We start from the raw sequence: 21,410 nt of genomic DNA, 5'->3' as shown, positions 1-21,410 counted from the left end.
GAATGCCGGGTATGCCATGGCATCCCCTGCGGTCTGTGAAGCAGTTTTTTATTCTTTATTCTTTAGTGAGGTATTTTATAAACTTTGTTATAAGGCAGAAATCAGTTGAGAAATATTGACCAGTTAAACTTATGTTTTTTTTTTTTTCGTCACGACCTTAGATAATATCTTTAATTGTGATTTTCATCAAATACATTTTAGTGATAATGAGAGTTGGGAATTGGGATATCATATCGATGCCAGTCACGTAACCTTTAACGTTACCTTGCAGAGTTCTAGATTACCAATAGGCAATAACCATAGCACAGTCCAGAAACATTCGCGCGAAGTTGGTAATGAATTTTATATTGAGTTATAACATATGGGAAATAGGAAGGTTTTTATAAAAATTGATGATATTAAAACATAACATGCCATAGCAGATAAAAAAAAATGAAATGAAAATTATGTTTTCTTCACTATATTAGATGATTTGTAAACGGTCTTTTAACCAGAAAACATTAAGTATTAAATGCAATTGGTCGTTTAATTGAACTAAAAGCTGAAGAATTTAATATGAAACAACTTTCACGAAAGTTTGTGTTTAATAGTGATAAATTAAAAAGTGAACTAAGAATTCAACGCTCTTTTCGCGATTTTGTAGCAAGCCCATCAAACAAAACAATTCATCGGTGGTTGAAAAATTATCAACAAGTAAATATTTTGTAAATGTACATATAAAGGGTTAAAACTTTTTACTACCAATTCTGTCACAAGTTTCTCTAGTGAAAGAGCTTTTTCCAAACTTAGTTTGGAAAAAACAAAATTAAGAAGTCGCATGGAGTAATAAAATTTAAGTAATCATTGAATGCAATGATGTTGAAACTTGTAGAGCAAGAACTAGTATCGGAGATAAATAACTATGAAAATGTTTTTTATGAGTTTAAAAATGTACATCTTCTTGACCGTAGATTAGAACTATAATAAAATATTATGTGAATTAAATTCATATTAATTATTATAATAAAATTCAAACTTTGAATTTTTATTTATTATAATAAAAAAAAAAAGTCAAAGTTAAAATTAAAATTATAATTTACTGGTACGTATTAAATATTGTTTTGTGAACTTTACAATTGCATAAAAATTAATTTTAAAATAATTCTGATTTATGTCTTTATGAAAGGAGTTAAAAATTAATCTATTTTGAAATATACTTACTGGCATTCCCGACGAAAAAAGTCTATACGCCTATACAAAAACATAAATAACTATCTAAAATATCATGCAGTGATATCTGATATTAATATTGCAGTATCACGCATTAAAAAAAAGTTGAATGGATTTTTCGTATTATTTATGTTTAATTTATTTTGATTTCAGACTCAGCAAGAATTTCGTGAAAATTACAAACAAAGTAAAAGTTACGGATGAAACAAAAGAAGAAAAAACAGATTAATCAGTTCCTTGATGTATTCAATTATATTAATTGGACTATAACAATAATTATTTAAAACTACTTTGAATTTCTTTGTATTTATTCAGTCTTTTCATCCAAATTGTCCAATAATCGAGGCACGCCTGTTTCGTCAGTTTAAAAACATTGGCCGGATGACCGTCGCTATACGCGACGACTACTAATCCTTCTTCAACCTAAATAATAAAATTACATAATATATTATTAATTTTAAAATCTTTAAGCGTGGATTTTCGCAAAATATATTTCGTTTATAAAATAACAAATAGGTTTATTACACAAAAACAATTTCTTGGTATAGTGTAAATTATATACAACGAAACTTAAATAACGAAACCTCTGTCCACCCGGTACGCCGCCTATACCTTCCAATATCATAATCGCCTTAAATTACGGCAATTTTTTTAGTCTCAGAGATTTTTTCACCATCTAAAAAAATGCAGCACGAAACACGCGCATATGGCGAGTAATCTACTAAATTTTCCCCAAGACCCATAACTCACTCAAAAATAAAATAGGTATTCGTGTACATGGCGCGTATCATATATTCTATTATGCCAATAACAACACGCTCGGAACGTACCAAAAAAAAAGTTGCGTTTCATAATTAATGTTTTATAATAGTAAAAAAAAAAAATAATAATAACGTCTGAACATGAACACAACTTTGTAAAACGCGAATTCAGACAGAATCATCATCATCCATTATTTTTTATACATCAAACTTTGAAAGTAAATGCGTATATAATGCATATATATATATATATCGTAAACGTAATTAATTATCGGTAAAAAAAAGAAAAAAGAAGTTTTTTTCTAAAAATTTTAAAATAATTAATTCAACAACAAAAATCGCGTAGAATATAATTTACCTTAAAGTCGTAGGAAGTATCGTTGTTCACAGCTCCCATATAAGCCGCCAATTGAATAGGCGCGTCATATGTCGCCTGCAAACTCGATTTATCACGTGACGACTTTTTCCATTCAATTACGACAGGATCACCTCTATAAAACATGACAAGCAATTATTACCGTTTATGTATATTATAACTGATGTGCGGTAAATGAACATTAAAAAATACTAGTTTTGTCGGTTCATGCGTTCAGGTGTTTAATTATTACTTGTAAAACGCAACGCAGTCCACAATGCCTTTGTACGACAATCCGTCATGTACGACCATTTTTTCCACCAAAATCGGTTTCGAAACGTCTGCTATAACTGCACCCAAACTTTTCCAACAGTTTTCTACTTCGTCGTAATGGCTTACGTCCGATGGGCAGCCGGTTAAATGTGACCGTATTTTACTATGCATAGCACTTCCCATGGCCATTAGTTCTGAAAATGTTACGAGTTATACACCTATAATAGTAATAGTAGTAGAAACATTTCGCTCACAACACTTTTGTTTGTACAAAACTTGCTTTTACAATACGGTACAGGTACAATAAATTAATTTCGAGGATCCTGTTTGGTGTATGGTACCTTTATAAGCCTAAAAAGTTTCAACCTACCAACATATTATATTTCTTAGTTATATATATAATATATATATCACTTATCCACTAATTTTTATAAAAAATTATTAAAAAAAAAAAAACCATCGTTGATAATAATTGAATAGTGTAACATAAAAAAGAAAAAAATAATTTAAAAAAAAAAACACGTTCACGCAGTGTAAAAAAAATAAATTAAAACGACGAGAGACAAAATGAAACACTTTGCACGAATGAAATCAATAGTTTGAAAATAAGTATTAAATTTTTGAACAAAATTAGGAAAACAAACAATGATAGTAGATGTGGTTTGTACTCATAATTAAAAAACGTAATCTGCGTATAAACAATTAATAAAATTCAAGCCCGAAAAAAAGTAAAACCCGTTGAAACCATAAATGTCAATTTTATTCCAGTTCAGCAATGATAAGTCAAAAAAATGCATAAAAAAAAGTTATTTGCATATAATACATTAGTACATTTCATGTCCACAATTAATTGTCAGATGCAAATAGGTAGTGAAACCTAATACGTACATAAGTACATGTAATAAACCTATGTCAGTCCTATGATGTACTAAAGTTATATTATGATAGCCTGGGTTAAATTTTTATGCAATTCCTTTAATGAAGGTTTATATGAATCGATATTGTTTAATAAAGAGTATTTGTAAAATCGTCAAAACTTAAGCAGCACGTCGATTCTGTTTAGAGTTTACTGAAAAGTGTTATGGTAATACATTTTATTTTTATTTTAAACTATTCTATAAATATTACCCTCTCTGAGAATTCATCTAAATTTCATCTTTCTCGCCTAAATTTTAGATACACAAAAATACGGTAAATAATAAATATTTTATAATTTTATATCGAATTCCATTATGATTACCGCAGTGTCTCCTGAACAGAAAACAATACTTGAATATAGCGTACCTATACATAACTATAAATATTCAAAACGAATAAATTGACATAAATATATAATATAATTTGTATTTTTTCCGTTGTTAATAAGAAATAAACACCACGATGTAACTGTTATTGTAGGTACATCGTATTTTGCAAAAATGGAATTTTATGGGCTATCGGGCTAGCTATTTCACCTTACAGATATTTCACAGCCACGTTTACTCCAAAATAAACTCCATGAGGAATAATCTCCACTCGACGCCCCGTTTTTATGAGTATTTTCAAAGCCGTCGAGACGATACCTAGCCGCTACGGCGCAGTTACAATCAAATTAAACGCATTTCCATTTGTGATTAAAACGGCTCACGCCGCTGTACAGGTCGAATTATTATACCGCGCTGAATACACAGTGTTAAAATAATTTTAGAAAGCCAAGTACCTACTAGTGATCCAGATATTCGAGCACTCGAACGCGTACGTGTGTTGTTAATGGACATATTATTATTATTATTATTATTATTATTATTATTATTATTATTGTACAGAATAATATTATTCAATTTCGTCAAACAGTCCGATTAGCAGACGACTGCGACAGACGAGTGTCGACGTAAAAAAAAAATAAATAGTTACCTAGGTTTTACCAGGAGGATTTAGAACTCGATGCATAAATTTGTATGAACTGCTGGTTAATGCAAAATTATTATACACTGTGATGACGGATATATAACAGCTGCTAATGTCACGATTAAATTTTTAAACATATTACACTATATTATAATGAATATAATGCATTTATTTTAATTGTGTCAAGAAATTTGCATTTTCCTCGAAATTCAGTGTTTATCATTGCTGCATCATTATTACTTGTTTAGATTGTATGCATTTCGTAGAACTTATATTGCCGTCGTGAATTTAATTCTGATTATGTGCCTACCTTTAATATATACCTACTATTATTCTATACCATACGATAAGAGTACCAATAAATTATTATGAGTGGGACTTCTCTCGGAATTCACTCTAGAGGGTCAATACCCAACACCATTGGTAAATTACATCGATGTTGAATAATAATATGTATATATTGGTTAGCTATTTATTTAGGTGGTCTGCAAAATTTTAGCATAATATCTCTTCGAGTAGGTTAAATAATACACTATTGCTGTATATATAACTATACCCGCAATCTAAACTGAACACTTAAAAATATTATGAAAGGAAAATCGTCAAAGTTCTAAGTAAAAAATAATTATTGAAACAACAAAAACAACCCAACTCGGAAAAATAATGAAATTTAATAAAACATGTACTGTAGTAGTTATTTCAAAAGCACAGCACAATACACTAAGAATTAATAGTAAATATAGTATAAAAGTAAGTACTGCAGTTAAAAATTAATGACACGCTCTTAACGGTTTATTATAAAAGTATCGTAAATTGTATTTTATTTTTAAGTAATTAAAATAGTTTAATTAAAATTTTTATATTCGATTAGGGGTAATGGATACTAAGTACTATAAAACAACTAATATAGCAGGTATTACAATAATTATAGTTCTCGTTTATTCCAAAAAAATATTCATAACGTTTACAATACAATACATTTTACATTATTTTATGAAATATGAATTGAATTATTCGGAAAAGCATGCTATAGCTATTTAGAATCGCGCAATTCACTGGTGTATTATTATATTATGTCCGGCAGTATATTGGATTTACAGTGTTAAATCGAATTTTCATATAATAGAATTATTTTTTCATCCGATATCAGGATCGAAAACAAAATATATATTACATGAAATATTTTGTATATATACATATATATCGTATACATTTGAGTGAAAATGCAATATAGAAGCAGTGGTGCAATTATTGGGGGGGGGGGGGGGGAAATATGCGGTTCGAAAAGGGGATCTTTGAGCCGAGTTAATAGTGTAATACAGAGTGATTCTTTTAACGATAAACATTTGTTATTTCAAAAAGTATTAGCATTTAGGAAAAAAACAAATACCTACTACAGTTCTAACATTTCGTTGAAAAAAAACCATTCCAAATACTAATTGTAAAATCCAACTTTGAATATTTTTTTGCTTTTGGTTTGATTATGGTAGAAATATTAATTGATCTCATACTTGGGTAGCCATTATTGCAAGTGAGTTAAAAAAAAAAAATAGACAAATAGATACCCTTCTGCTGTTAAATAGATGTCCAGTAAGTTACTGTAATATGTGTTTGATAAGGTTCAAATGATAATGAAAAAAAAATTATGCTTGTATATTTTCAATACTTTTAAATAGTGATAGATACGGTTTATATATACTCGTAATAATGAATCTTGTATTACATTTTCAAGCTTTTGGACCTAGAAAATAATTTTTATCGGCAATAATAGAAAAAAACTAATAAAATCGTTTATTTCTAGTGCCTATAAATAAATCAAAAAATTGAAATATTTTGAAAGCTATATCGCGTATAGATAAAAAAAATGTTTGATGATCCAATACCAAGGGTCAATTTTTTTTTTTATTACAATAAAACATCAAAATTGTTTCAGTAGAAATAGTTATTTTACGGGTGATGAATATCCCATGATATAAAAATTTGATCTTTAAACGCTCATAAAAAAATTAATTGATTTTTCAGTTAACTTTTTTTATTATACGTAGAAAAACGTATAAATACTTAAACTTAAAATAATTTATATTAAATTTTCAAGCAATTTCACCTAGTTAATATTTTTTTATCGACAATTAAGAAATAAGAAAAAAACTAAGTGGAAAATGTCTTGAAATAACTCAAAAAAAGTCAAAATATGTGGATTATAATCTATAATGTAAGAACTGCTAATATATAAATTAAGTGAAAATGACAATTACCTATCTGAGGTTTTTTATTTTTATCTAAACAAAAAAAAATTCGCTTTTTTAATTCTAATTTTTTATAAAATTTTCCGTTTCTTTCATTTTTATTTTTTTATTTTTTAATGAATGCCAATTATTTTGAAAAGTACCAGTATTAGTACTAATATATTTTTCTTAAGTAAACTAGATTCAAATTTTTATCAAAATCCACCTCCAGAGTTGGAAATTAAAGCATTTTTAGTGTCCCAAAAAATGAAAAAGACAAACAGAAAAAACATCATTATAAAATCAGTATATTTATAACTCTGTTTAAAATCTAAAATAACGGCATTAGATTAGGTTAAAATAATACGTATTTAAATTTAACAAAAAATAAGATATAGGTACCAAAAATGTAATACTTTTCGAAATAATGAATGTTGAGAGTTTAAAATAAATTAATGTATATATAAATACATTATATTATAGGTCTTTGATACCTATAAATTATAATAAGTTACTTACATCATTTTTATCTTATTTACTCTAATCCCGTTTTCTGTAACCGCAAACACCACAATGAAGTATTATAATAATTATGTAATAATAATAAATGATAATATTATTATATGGGTAAGTACTTAACATAATTAATTCGTGTAATCAGTAAAAACCAGATCAGAAAAAAAAAACATAACAACTTATTAATATTCAATTCTAACAATTGTTTTTTTCTTATCAAAAAAGTGTTCAGTGCATTATTAGATTTTACGAGGATTTTACATTTATTTTAATAGTTTAAAAAATATGAAATAAAAAAAATCGTAAAATTGATAGTTGAAAAAATATTTTTATTTATAAAATAATGAACGAGAAATATTATTATTTTTATATTTTTATACCACTGAGTTGGTTTACGTTATGCCTTAATCTTACGCATTTTTCTTTTTCGCCGTGAATAGAAAAATAAAACTATTTATATTATTATAAAATAATAACCATTTTCCGAATTTTATAAAAGCTATTAAAATGTTGTTGTTTTTTGTTCGACTACACAATAGTAGAAAGCATCAATCCTGATGTAAACAGTACTTAAGTATAGCAAATACCATATTATATATATTTTTTTTCAACCATAAAAAAAAGTTTAGTTGCTTTTCTAAAACACAAATGTTACCTCTGCTGTATTTATTAAAACCGTCTTCTCCCAGCTTTTCAATCATACTCTTTTTCCAATTTTCTAAAGCTGCTTTTGACTTCTCTGACATTGTGGTATTAAGTATGTTTGTCACTGAAGGTAGATCACGTTTTGGGGTTTCGTGAATAATCATTTCAGAAGGTATTTCAATGCTGAGCTTTTCATAGTATTCTTGGTTTAAATTCTGCTTTGAATCATTCACCATACTATTGATGCTATCTATAAATTACATTGTATAACAGTAAGATAAACATTTAAATAAAAATGATATGTTTATAGTCGGCTCCAAGCAAACTTCATGTACCTCCCGCCGTCGGTTTGATCTTTGACTTTAATCGTTTAAGGTAATTATTTTCTTTTTCCTTCTCGTCGCCCACGATTTTTTCTGCCAATTTCAAACGATGTTTTCTCATTTTGTTCGTTTCCAATAGATCACCGAATAACTGCTTGGTATCTTTATTCATTTTTTTAAACACGATACCCAGATCTTTTTTACAATCAGTCGTTTTAAAACGTAACGAAGACCGTATTCCAATCATATTGATGCCGATATAGTGACTTACAAGCGTCTGCTACTTAATAGTCTAGGAATACAGCACCTACACAATCAATTAAAATAATAAAGTGATTAAAATGATGATAAAAATATATTATAATGTAATTATCACAAATAGGATCTTATAATATTAAAATGCATCACGCAAAGTTTTGAATAAATATAATATAGAGAATTGAATAAAGATCAAGGAAACAAATTAATTGTAAAAAAAAAAAACACAGGAAACAAGAGAAAATCGTATTGTTAGCCATTTTATAATGAATTTAATTCTTTTCTTTTCCTTGATGTATCTAATAACGTTCCATGTCAAAATTTAATGTAAAAATGAAAGATTCAAATAATTTAAAACTTGAAACTATCCTATTATCCGTTATTCTCCTCTCTCTAAAAAATTCACGGCAAAGTAATGTAGATTAAGTATAAACATTTTTAAATTAAATTTATCAGAAAAAATATGCCTGATATAGTTACCTATATGACTATATAGTTTGAAAGTATTTTAAACAATTTTTAATACTTTAAATCGCTACAGCGAATTTAGAATTTTCTCAACGTTCCATCTTTTAAGTAGGTTAAATTATAACTAATAAGACATACATGATATTAATTTAATTATATGATGTTAGAGACATATATATACATATATACATAAAATTATACGTAAGCTTGATGAGTTAATAAATAACTTATAATCAAACCTATAGGAACGTAATTTATTTAACTAATATCAATTATTATTTTTTAAACATTAATTAGTAGACACCTATAAAATAAATAAGTAAAAATAGTGTTAACATATTTTAATATAAAAATACGTATCATACTTATGCTTCATCACTATTAGAAACCAAAACTATTATTATTATTCGTTAATCATTACTGTTAATAGTCATAATGAGCATACGTTAACTACGCCCAAATGACCTTTTTTTATAAACTGCGCCTGAAATTGTATCTATATTAAATAGGTATAATATAAACTGCGCCCAAATTTTTATCTATGCTAAAAAGATGTAATGTAAACTGAGCTATAGACAACTTAAACTGTGCCCCGTTTGCAAAATATACAACAACATTTTTGACTAATTAAAGTCTCTATGATTGTGCACTTTTTCAATTATATCACAGAAACAACTGTTGCATTCTGAAACAAAAAAAGAAAGATACAAAAAGCGCGAAAAGTTACAAAATTTAATTAATAAATATAATAGTGCACTATTATATAGTCAAACTCCAATTAATGAATATGTATAACAACAATATGTTATTGTTTGTAATACTTATAATTATTTTACTTTTTAAAATCATATAATTTTTTTTTAATTCATAATTTTGTTTTAATTTAAATTATTCACATTATGTGGTTGTAATAAATTATGTATATACATTAAAGACAATTTTGCAAAAATAAAACTATTAATTTTTTTAATTTTACCCAGGCACAGTTTAGGTACACATTACATTTTTTACACTTGATAAAAACTCGGACGCAGTTTACATGTGTGATTTTGGGTTATCTGTATTTTGGGCGCAGTTTACAATCTCCGGTCATAATCTTCGGTCCAGAAAATAACACAAATAAATTCATATAATTGGATCAGCTACCTTGGTGTGATGTATTATAGAAATTTAAATTAATCTATAATTTTCAAATTAACAATTAACTATTGATATTTTTTCTTATGGTCGAAATTAGCGCTTATTAAAATTAATTTAATTTGTTCAAAATAAAGTGGATACGATTAAAAAATATTTCCTACCGTAAAATATGCACAATGATAACTTGTATTAAAAATAAACTACTGACAAGTGCTTTACTGTTTAAATGTCTATTAAAATGCTGACAATCTATTTCACAAATAAAAATTAAGAATCCGCTTATAATAAAATATGTGGTGATACTATACACACAAAAAAAAAATCAAAATAAAGCAAATAAAAAGTTAACTGTAAAATATAGTATAAGAAATATTAAAATGTATTTTAAAATAGTTTACAAAATTACGAAAAATAAATAATAAAATAAAAAACAAATTTCGATAAAATTAAATATATATATATATATATTTACATGTACACAGAGTGAATACAGATGATCGATACTAAAAAAAAATTAACATAGGTCAACATTCAATAATCTTTAAAGTATTGAAAAATTTTAAATACACGAAAATAATTTTACCCCTATATGCATATCATATACAAATTTACAAAACAAAATATGTTTAATTCACTCTACTATATTTTAACGGTATTTCATAAAAAAATATGCAAATCCGCTTTTCAAATTTATTTATAACTATTAAAATTCAATTTCATTAGTCCACAAGTTTTTATATTTAAACATATACGCCTACAAAGGTTTAATGAGTTTAAAAATGATCAGTTTCATTTTATATCAACATTTAGAGTTTAATATATAGTTAATATATATATATATATAATTTGGTTATTATTTATTATATATAATTGTCTAGGAAATAGGGATAAACATATTATATTAACTTAAATAATCATTTAATGGCAATTTTAATTTTACATACAAATGTACACCTTGGTATAGGGGAGCTTGGGGAGACTTAGCCCCCTCCAAATATTATAATAGTCCCTAAAATTATATCGTGTTTCATGTAAAAATGTATGATATAGATTCACTAATTGTATAGTATTGTTATATTATTATAAAAAAATTAATTTAGATTTCAATATGACATGGTAACACTATTTTGAAAGCTCCATAAGATTTTCATCTAACGTCTTTATATTATCCATGGGTTTCATTTAATCAGTAAACGGTATTTTCTTTAATTAATTTAGCCCCCCTCCCCAAAAAAATTTTAATGATTTAACATCTATGGGCTCGTCTAGCATTTAATATACATTGATACGTTCACTTCAGGTATATTTAAGTACGAATGCATCACTCCGTATAAACCTCCATATACCCAGTCATCGATCTCGCCAAAATTCATTACAAACACCCTCATCAAAAATGTGTCCACTGTTTCCCTCCCCGATAATGTTCAGCCTTCAACTTCGTCTAAAATGCTACTGACCAGCTCTAAATTATAATTAAATAAAAATATCAGGTAATTAAATAAAAACAAAAATTAAAATTAAATTTTGAAAAAATCACGTATTGTTTTATTTAACAGATTGTAAATATCTATTTTGAAATTAAAAAAAAATTACTATTGTGTTCCAGGTATAAGTGGTAACACTAGGCTTCAGAGATAACTTCACCAACCGGTAAGTTAGATTTATTTTGCAAATTTGCTCCTTTAATAAGGATGATGTGCTGATGTGCATAACTAATAACAATTCATAATTATTCGTAACTAATAGACTTATAATTATTTTTCTTGTAATAAATTAAAATGTATTCATAATATCTATTGAACTAATTCCTTTAAAAATACATATAATTAAAAAAATGTTAATGCTATTAAAATTGTTTCATAACAAATTATTACAATTATTAAAAATACCTTATAATAGTTACAATGTGTAGGTGTTACACGTCTTTGAAAACATAATATAATCGTCTTAATGGATTTTTATGCCCAAATATAATACCTACGTACATCACAATATTATATTTGTCATTTATTTTCTCGAAATTTAATGACGCACAGATAATATCTTCATATAATTCTACAATATATTTCACATAAAAATACGGACTCTAATCATTAAGATACAATATATTATTTATATTCCATACACAGTACAATGCGTACCTTTTATTTTAATCAGCTTTTTCGTTCATCAATCATAAATATTGGAAATTGAAAATTGGTACACTCGTACACATCACAACATATTATATCTATAGTCAATAGGGATATAATTTCAATAATATATTATTATAATATATTTTCATTTTAAGTAAATAGGAATAATTTTGTGAGTAGGTATAATGCAAATTTTATGAATTGTATTTTGCCAACATGACACGCATACAACTACAATAATAGTCAATAACAAATGAATTGAACTTTTGCAGGACCTGTACATGTCATAGGTATGTGACAAATTTTTTACATATATACATATATTACTATTGTCTAGTGTTTATCTTAGAATTTAAACCAGATATGTGCACATAAAAATTCAATATATCCGTTCTAAATAATTGGTTTTCCGTCCACGACATCAAGTTCTACGTATATTATATTATTAATTTTGTGTGCACTAAAATGGCATTGGTAGTTATTTTTTTAAGTTAATATTGTTTTAACCTCGTTGTTATTGTAGACACATACATAAATTATTATAAATGCACATGCGCGTCATAATTCATTCGAATGTGCATACAATTTACACAATATGTTAACAAATTAATTATAACATACTATGTTACATTTAATTACATAACATAATATCTATTAATTAAACCTCTATAAAAACTATTATTTATAATTTATTGTTGAATTATTACTATATAGGTAATAAAAATACCAATGATAAACTATATTTTTATTTGTCATAAATTCAATACAAAAATACCGTCTCTGCGGTACGGGGAAATTGTCTAATTAAAATATATTATGTTGAAACCAAAAAAAAAAAAGTTTAAAAATAAATACAGGTAAATACAGGTAAATAATAAATACTTTATTTTCGTACAACAAACATGTTAAGGAGAGTGCAGTTTACACTGTTTACAGTAAGACTAGGCACGCTTAACAGCATGTGTAAAGAATGTCAATTTATTGTACATTGCAAAATATGTTATGCGCAATGGTTTGGAAAAAATACTGGTTTCCCGTCAACAAATATAACGAGCATAATAATGCTTTCACGTTGGACATGGATTAAGTATAAATGTATAATATGTGTATTGGTATATAAATTTATCACGCAGATTATACAAAATTGTTTTGCGAACCGAAAGTTGCCGACCATAGCGTTATTCCTATAGGCTATTATGTGCGTCATGTCGTTAGTTGTGTACAAATGTACAATAGTATATTATACTATATGAGTATTTTTAAGCTCGATTGAGAACATCAGCTTCACAGGTGGGTACATATTATTACACGTAAAAGTGTTTCGGGCACGCTAATATAATATAATTTTAGTCGTTACTCATTAATAACAATTTAAACGGAACGTATTCGCAATCGTAACATGTCTCGAATAGTATATTAAGTAGGTAGGCACCTATGTATTTACGATTTCGGCGATGAGGCTAATTCACGGCCAATAGGTAGGCGTAATCCCACAGCTCGTACACCATCACACATTAAACGCGTAATAATAAATTAAGTAGGTTTCGAGTTTTTCGATAATATGATTTTTTTTTGTTTTTTCGCCTACCTACGAACAATACGAACACGTTTGAACGACGTATCTATCTACTATATGCAATATGCATATAGATCCAGGAACATATCCAGAATTCTTTTCGGTGGTAGGGGGGTCTAAAACATGAATGATATGATTTTACAGGATTTAAGTTTCGACATTTGGTTAAAAATAAGATAAAATAAAGCTCTAATATTATTTTAATAAATTTTAATATAAGCAAATAATGGGCTTGTCACAGTCCGGCAGACGACATTACATTATTATAATAATATTTTTAATCGACACAAATTTAATATTGCCGTTAACTATCACCGACCGCCGACCGAAATTGATAAAGGTCGTTGTCCATCAATAACAATGTATTATTAGACACTATAATAATATTTTCGTATAATATTATGATGCAAAACAGACAACAGTTAATTTAATCAGAGTTTAAGCCATTTATAACTGAAAACATTTACGTTGGTATTAAAAATAAATAGGTAGTTATTTTAAGCATGCGTAAGATATTGAAAAAAGTCCTGGGAGGGGGTCTAGACCCCTTGGACCCCTCGCAGATACGGCACAGCATGTAATGTTATAAAGCATTTTATAAATAGGTATCTGATAAACCACGAATATCGTCGGAGGTGGTTTTTACGTTTACGCCGTCGTCGACGCGATTACAATTTATCGCAAATATCTGATGATTAACATAATATTATGTACCTGATACCTATCAAGTTTAAAGTATCTAATTTCGATGTACGTACTACAGACGAGTAAGCTCGTTCACCCACGAGACCAATTAAACCGAATTTTTCAGCCACATTAAACTTCTACAATGCACGCATAAATCAACAATGGCCAATCCAATTTATTATAATCTAAGTCCCAATGGCCCGCGCTTGTCATAGAATAAAAGTATGTGTAGACGTTCACTCTACGCGGGACGCTGGCAAACCCCAGTGACCAGTACGCATAACAAGGTCCTCCTCGAGAAAGTAGTGGTGGTGGTTCATACCCCTATAATCATATTATGTTTCGAGACTAGCTAGATGAGAAGCAATATTACTTCTAAATTATATTATATTTCATGTTTAAGAAATGTATAAATGATTTTTAGAACGTGCGAGTTATTGTCCATATATATAACAAAGATCTTTAATATTATATATTAAATACGATTTAATGTTTAAATTAAACGTAGATACATACTGGCCGCCTACTTGAAATGGTCAAATGGGATAAATCGTTCCGTCGAAAAATAATGTACAAAACTTAAAGCCTAGACTGTGATAGACACTATCTGAAAACCTAACCTAACCTAACCTAACCTTCACAAAAAAAAAATACATTTTAACTGCAATGTTCTTTTAAAAAACGACCAATTTTTTTTCTTCTAATATTTGTTTTTATTTATTTAAGTATAATTTTTATCGGGTTTAAAAAAAAAAAAAAAAAAAAATTGCCAACTAAAATAAATTTAACATAATATAGAAACATATTTAATTAAATAATAAAATGAGTACGTGTTCCAAAAACAGTATCTTCCACACAATAAAATAATAAAGATAAATTATATTTATATTTAGTATTATATTTAAAAATCATGAACAGATTGATGTATGTGCATATGAACCGTGTGACTGTGTAATACACAAGCAAGTTTGTTATTGTCATTTTAAAAGGTATCTAAGTAATACTAATGTTTATTTCGATAATTGTTGTTAAATTCGCTGACTTAATTCAAAGAATTTAACCTCTCTGAAAGTTATTATTTCTTTTACAATTTTTCAATTAATAGATATTATAATTTAATTTATTTTATACACTTAATATATTATCTATGTAACTAAATATATATAATAAGAGTATAATATACTTAAAAACAATGTTTATTTGACAAAATAAAAAAATAGATACATTAAGGACATGTTTCAGTTCAGAACCTAGTAGTCACACCTAGGTAGGTACATTGCCATTGTGTCACCGTAAATGATGTTAGACAACTTCGAATTTCAACTATCATTGAAAAATACTAATTAATGTGACAATCAGAAGTACCTATTACATGTTTAAAAATCCTAAACATTAGATAACATTATTAATTGTAATTACATCGTTGACACAGTCATCTGAACTCAAGTTTTTAACGCAGCTATATAATAAACAATATGATTATAAATTGAATAATCAAGTAAAGGAAAGGATTCTTAGGGCATTTAGTATATATTTTCCAGTATAACTCATATTCATTCGAACACGTGTTATCGTACCTTTACGCCATAAAATGATAATTATAAAAATATATACATATAAAAACATCATGTCATATTATAGTATAGTACTGTACATACTAATAATCATAAAAATATACATTTACAGATATTACACAGTATTAAAATTAAATTCAAATTCAAATATAACGTGGGATAAAATGAGTGTTATTTTTTTGTTTAATCTGTTTTTGTACTCGTGTATTTTTAACTTGAACTATAATATTTTTGCCAATGCAGACAGGTTTTTACAATTAAAGTAACTCCTGTAGTAGGGTGTTGACAACGCTGGGCCAAAAAAATCTATAATTAACTTATGTTTAAAGTTTAAAAGGATTATAATAATATCTGCAATTCGAAAATTATAACCTTAAATACACCTATAATCAAATTGTAAATATTAATAAAATAATACAAATTATTATTTTTTTTTAATTAAAAAAAAAAAAAAAACTTAACAAATTAAATGGAATCATGAACCATAAGAGAAAATAGAAAAAAAATGAGTATGATAAATTGCATTTAGTGTTTTGTTTTTCATTATCAAATTGCATTTATTTAAACATAAATAATGCAAAATAAATTTAAACGATTAAAAATTTATTAAAATGTATCGATTTTAAACCTCCTAAATCTAAGGTTTTACTGAGGAAGAAGTCTTTAGCAATTTATTTTTCCATTTGATAATATAATATTAGTATTAATTTAAAATAAACTAATTATCTAACCAGTATAATGCTTAACTGTAGCAATAAAGACCCATATTTATTACAATATTGTAATGATTTTTTAGCTTATTTCAATTAAAAATTAGTTTTTATGATTCTTTAAATTCTGAAATAGGCAATTCATAACCAAGCCGTAGGATTAACATAATATGTAAAAAATTTACAAGACAAATTATTAATTCTATCAAATATCTACTTATAAAATAATTTTGAACATCTTGTAGGAGGTAAATTAGATAAAGGGCTATACTATAATAAAGGTAGGAATTAAAATTCCTTATGTAATAAAAATAATACTCAATTTTATTGGATAAGAAAATAACTTATACACAAAATATGATAATAATAAATAAATATCGAGCAAAACAAATTATAAGTAATAAAAAAAATGTTTTAATCAGATAATTCAATTTTAGTTATTTTGTTCATATAAAATTTTAATTTAGAAATTTGTCTTAATTGTTATATCTTATTCTATGGTTTGGTTAAAGCAAAATACAAAATGTATATTAACTATAAGTGCACTTGTTTTATAAAGTTAAAAATATTCAATCAACATAATTATAATGTATTAACAATTTGTTTTAAATTTTCATAAAATTTGTTTAAAAATTTAAAATAATGTTTTTACAATAATGCAAGTGACATAGTATACAAAATATAAAAATAAAAAGTTAAACAATTACTAATTAAATATTATAATACTCATTAACACATAATATTACAGTCTAATCTTTACATGTTTACAATTAAAAAAATATAACATCATCACTTTTTAAGTTTTTCATTGCCTTGCGTTGTTCTTCAATTGCTTTTTTTCTAGCAGCATCATACTTTGAATTTAAAACAACTGGTTTTTTTGCTTTCGTTTTTACTTTAATAGTTTTGATAGGTTTATCTTTGTTTTGTTCTTCGTCATCAGGCCAACCTTTATTACTTAAATTGATAATTTCTTGCATTTCAGTTTTTACCTGATCAACTTGTATTTTGACCATATCCCAAAACCCTTCTAAATCATTATTTTTTGGTCTAGACAAGTCATCATGTGCACAGGATATATTACTCTCACATAAACCAAGGAATTGTTGAATTTTTTTGGACATTAACAAATTTGATTTACCAATGATTGCTTGAATACGAGCCTGGCCATTTTCAGGAGCAATTGGTAATAAACATTCTACCTGTGATATTAATTTTTTTATTGCATCACATTCTAAATTAACTAATTTAATAAAGTAGTTACCACCATTAATTTCTACATCACTACCATTAGTTATTTTTGAAAGTTTTATTTTTGAGGGTGGTGAACTATGATTTATTACTAGTTTTGCCCGGAATTGGGGGTTGAGCAACTTTAAGACAGGTAAATCAGCATGTTCTCTTTGTATTATAGTTGACGTAGGAATGTTGTTTAATTTTTTTTCCTTAGGCGACACTTTAACACTAGAACCATAAAGTCTTTGGATTGTGTTTACAACTATTGAATTGGCAGATTCAGTTCTATAATCAACTGTATCAGTTATTGAACATTTCGTCATAATACTTTGGTCTTCCATGTTACAATTATTAACTGTACGTACATTGATGGGGCTACAATCCCTAGAACGACTCTCACGTTTCTTGCTATCGTACTGTGTTAAAGATGATGTATAACCATTTATAGATCTAGATATGTTGACATATGATGGTGACTTTACCTTGTAAGGTGGTTTTTTGCATATTCGAAGAGGATCGTCAATATAGCGGTCATCTGTTGCATCTCTGGTACTCATCACTGGCAAGATAGCACACTGGTTTAATCACTTGATCAGCTTCATCATTCCTGTTAAATTCACTCAATTAAAATACTTAGAAAAATTATTTCCTGATACTTAAAATAATTTATTAATAAAACAGCTAGGCACTATATAGTAATATAATATAGTTAAAGTTTTAAAAAAACAATGAATTACTGAAAAACTAGATAACAAAACAAAATCACCCAAAAGTTGATAAAAATATTATTAGAAAATTAGAAGTTAAATAAAATTTAACGCCTACAGCCTTACATAAATGTATGGGTAAAATAAGTTTTATTATTTAAATAAATAAACTCAAAATAATGCTGTATGTAATCAAGTATTTTGTTCATTTAACTTTAATACTATCCAATAAAATAAATTTTTAACAACTATTTTAATACAGGAACTTACGTTGAAATATTCCGTGTATAATCTGGTATCTTTCATTTTTTTCTAATTAACTTGATAACTACTTCTAAAAATAATATGAAATAGATAAAAAAAATGACTATTCTTTGTTTCTTAAAATTTGAAAGTTATCTTGATACACTAAACAACAAATAAATATACTAATTTACAGCATATTTTAAATCTTTTAAAAAAAGATTTCAATAAATTAATCTGTTTGAAACAACTAATAATTGGTTTAAACAAAAATACTAAGTTAAAATTGTAAGTAATGTATAAAACAAAAACCAACTATAAGGATAACATAAAGGTATAACAATACAATAAAATAATTTGGTTAATTTATCAAAATATATGTTTTTTTTATACTTAAAAAACTGCAAACAAAAGTTAAAATTGGTTCATGGCATATAAGACAAATAATTTTTGTATAAAAATATGATAAACAAAAATCAGTTTGTATAGGATTCATGTTAATTCCAGTGTTATTCTTTTATCTTTTGCTATTTAATATACCTAACCCATAGGCTTTTAATATTATAAGCCTATGATCTAACTACAAAGATACATAATTTTAAAAATTTATTTATTTATTTATTACTTTTCTTCATAACAAATTATAATTTAAGTTTATAATCAACATAAATATCATATAATATGCAAACATTTACTTTACCACAATGTAACTTAAAGAAAACTTTTTAATAATAGGTAACAATGTAACATCCATTGATATTATTATTAGTTTTATTTATAAGAAAGACGTTGGACAGTGTTAAAAATCAAAATTTTTTAAATATAAATGAATATTATAAAATCTGAATACAAACCTTAAGAAAAAGTGATAACTTTCATATAGTACAATCATATATGATAAAAACAGATTTAAATCACACAAAAATTAACAATTACATAGAATTTAGTGAAAATTCATACGACAATAACAGTGCAGTGGAGTCATTGGACAATTGACAAACATTACCCGTAGAACGATGAGTGTACAGATCGGTAGTGTTGAAAGCTTAGCACTGGAGAGTGACTCATCAAAAGGCGACAACCAAAATTTTTATTTTGACCAAAAACAATGTCCCTAATGTTTAACATGTAAAAGCAGCACAGCAGTCTACAAGATTACAATAAACCCGTAACATGCATAACATATGAGAGGGAGGTAGTAGACCGTGAAAGTTAGCTTTGTTGACAAAACACACCCCAAGGGGCATCATTACCTTGGAGCCCACAATCAGTTTCAATGTTTGATGGCAACGATCGTAATAACAGTAACTACACTGCACAGTGTACACAATAGACGTCGCGCCAACGGGAAATTGATTACGTAAAAATCTCCCTCGGGGCGATCGACCGAACGATCTATTATTACGATTATAATGATTTATTGTGTGCACCGAAGCCACGTCGATTATAGAAACTCGACCATTATGTACGTAAACTAGACTGCCACATGTGTGTAGGTAGGTAACAATATTCGAACTGTTATTAAATATTATAACATTTCAAAAGAAGTGTTAACGTAAGTCAACGAGAATAAAATAGAACGACCACCGATCGGAAAGTCTAGTGTTTTACAGCCTTGAAAGCCAAAACGAGAGCACAAACTTTGGTAGGTACGTGTTAGTAAAACTTACTTACTTGTTCAGCGATGACGATAACAACTCTTGCCCGAAACCAAACAGTACATTGAATATAATAATAAACGTTAATATTATTTTGGTCGGTACTTGGTGGTCTTTGATAAATCGTGATAAGTAGAAGACCGACTTCGACTCGTCAACTATTTCTGTACGGCCAGACGGCGGTCGACGAGTGACGACGACGATTCAGAAACTACTAAACTAGTAACTAGGCGCTCGTGACTCGTGAGTGGCGAGTCACCGATCTCGCGAATCGGTACTATCCGACGATAAATAATAACAGTATTATCGTTATTCCAAATATTTAAATTTGCCCGATGACGGCAACGACTTATCGTCAATCGTCATTATTGTTGTTATTATTATTATTATTATCGCCGCCGCCGATTTAATTATTATTACTGTTATATAATATATATATATATATATATACATATAAAAATTGTTAAAAGCAACTTGAAATTTAACCTAAAATAGATAATACGAAATTCCTACACAATCATACCTTCGTCGTCGCTCTAGATGTTTCGACTTTTCGAGGTTATGTCGTTTCCGTTCTGGTCTTACTGTCGCGTTCGTTTATTCTATACGCCTACCTAACTGTCCGCTAAAATATTGATATTGCGTTATTATGACGTAGTTATTACAGTAATACAGTAATTATTAAGTATTACGATAAATTATTGTTGCAGTCCTTACACCATAGAAATGATATAGTTAACCATCTGTGGTACTCAGTGGTATAGTGTGGTCCCAGATCGTAATTCCAACGAACAAATTACTTACTATCGTCGGAGATCCGTTAT

The 21,410-nt window shown here is 27.0% G+C and overlaps 1 protein-coding gene across 7 annotated transcripts; it reads right to left on the bottom strand.

Annotated features, from left to right (window-relative positions):
* Positions 1-1,434: 1,434 nt before the first annotated feature.
* On the bottom strand, positions 1,435-21,286 carry LOC112592934 (mitochondrial genome maintenance exonuclease 1). Of its 7 annotated transcripts, none has more exons than XM_025337101.1 (6): positions 21,110-21,286; positions 8,207-8,501; positions 7,882-8,121; positions 2,579-2,792; positions 2,329-2,461; positions 1,435-1,632 (listed from the first exon to the last, which is right to left on the bottom strand). In XM_025337101.1, exons 2-6 carry the CDS (start codon positions 8,439-8,441, stop codon positions 1,486-1,488), a joined length of 969 nt encoding a protein of 322 aa, XP_025192886.1. In that variant the 5' UTR covers positions 8,442-8,501; positions 21,110-21,286; the 3' UTR covers positions 1,435-1,485. The 7 variants fall into 7 exon arrangements, with proteins under 7 accessions (XP_025192886.1, XP_025192887.1, XP_025192884.1 ...); XM_025337102.1 differs by lacking the exon at positions 21,110-21,286 and adding an exon at positions 20,599-21,016; XM_025337099.1 differs by lacking the exon at positions 21,110-21,286 and adding an exon at positions 20,603-21,016.
* Positions 21,287-21,410: the final 124 nt, after the last annotated feature.

This window comes from Melanaphis sacchari, unplaced genomic scaffold (assembly GCF_002803265.2).
Source record: "Melanaphis sacchari strain LSU unplaced genomic scaffold, SCAv2.0 Contig19_pilon_pilon, whole genome shotgun sequence".
Classification (NCBI taxonomy): Eukaryota; Metazoa; Arthropoda; class Insecta; order Hemiptera; family Aphididae; genus Melanaphis; species Melanaphis sacchari.
This window is presented reverse-complemented; position numbering and strand designations above follow the sequence as displayed.

Coding starts and splice junctions, on each gene's coding strand:
- LOC112592934 (XM_025337097.1), bottom strand. CDS start 18,535: ATGAGTACCAGAGATGCAACAGATGACCGCTATATTGACGATCCTCTT.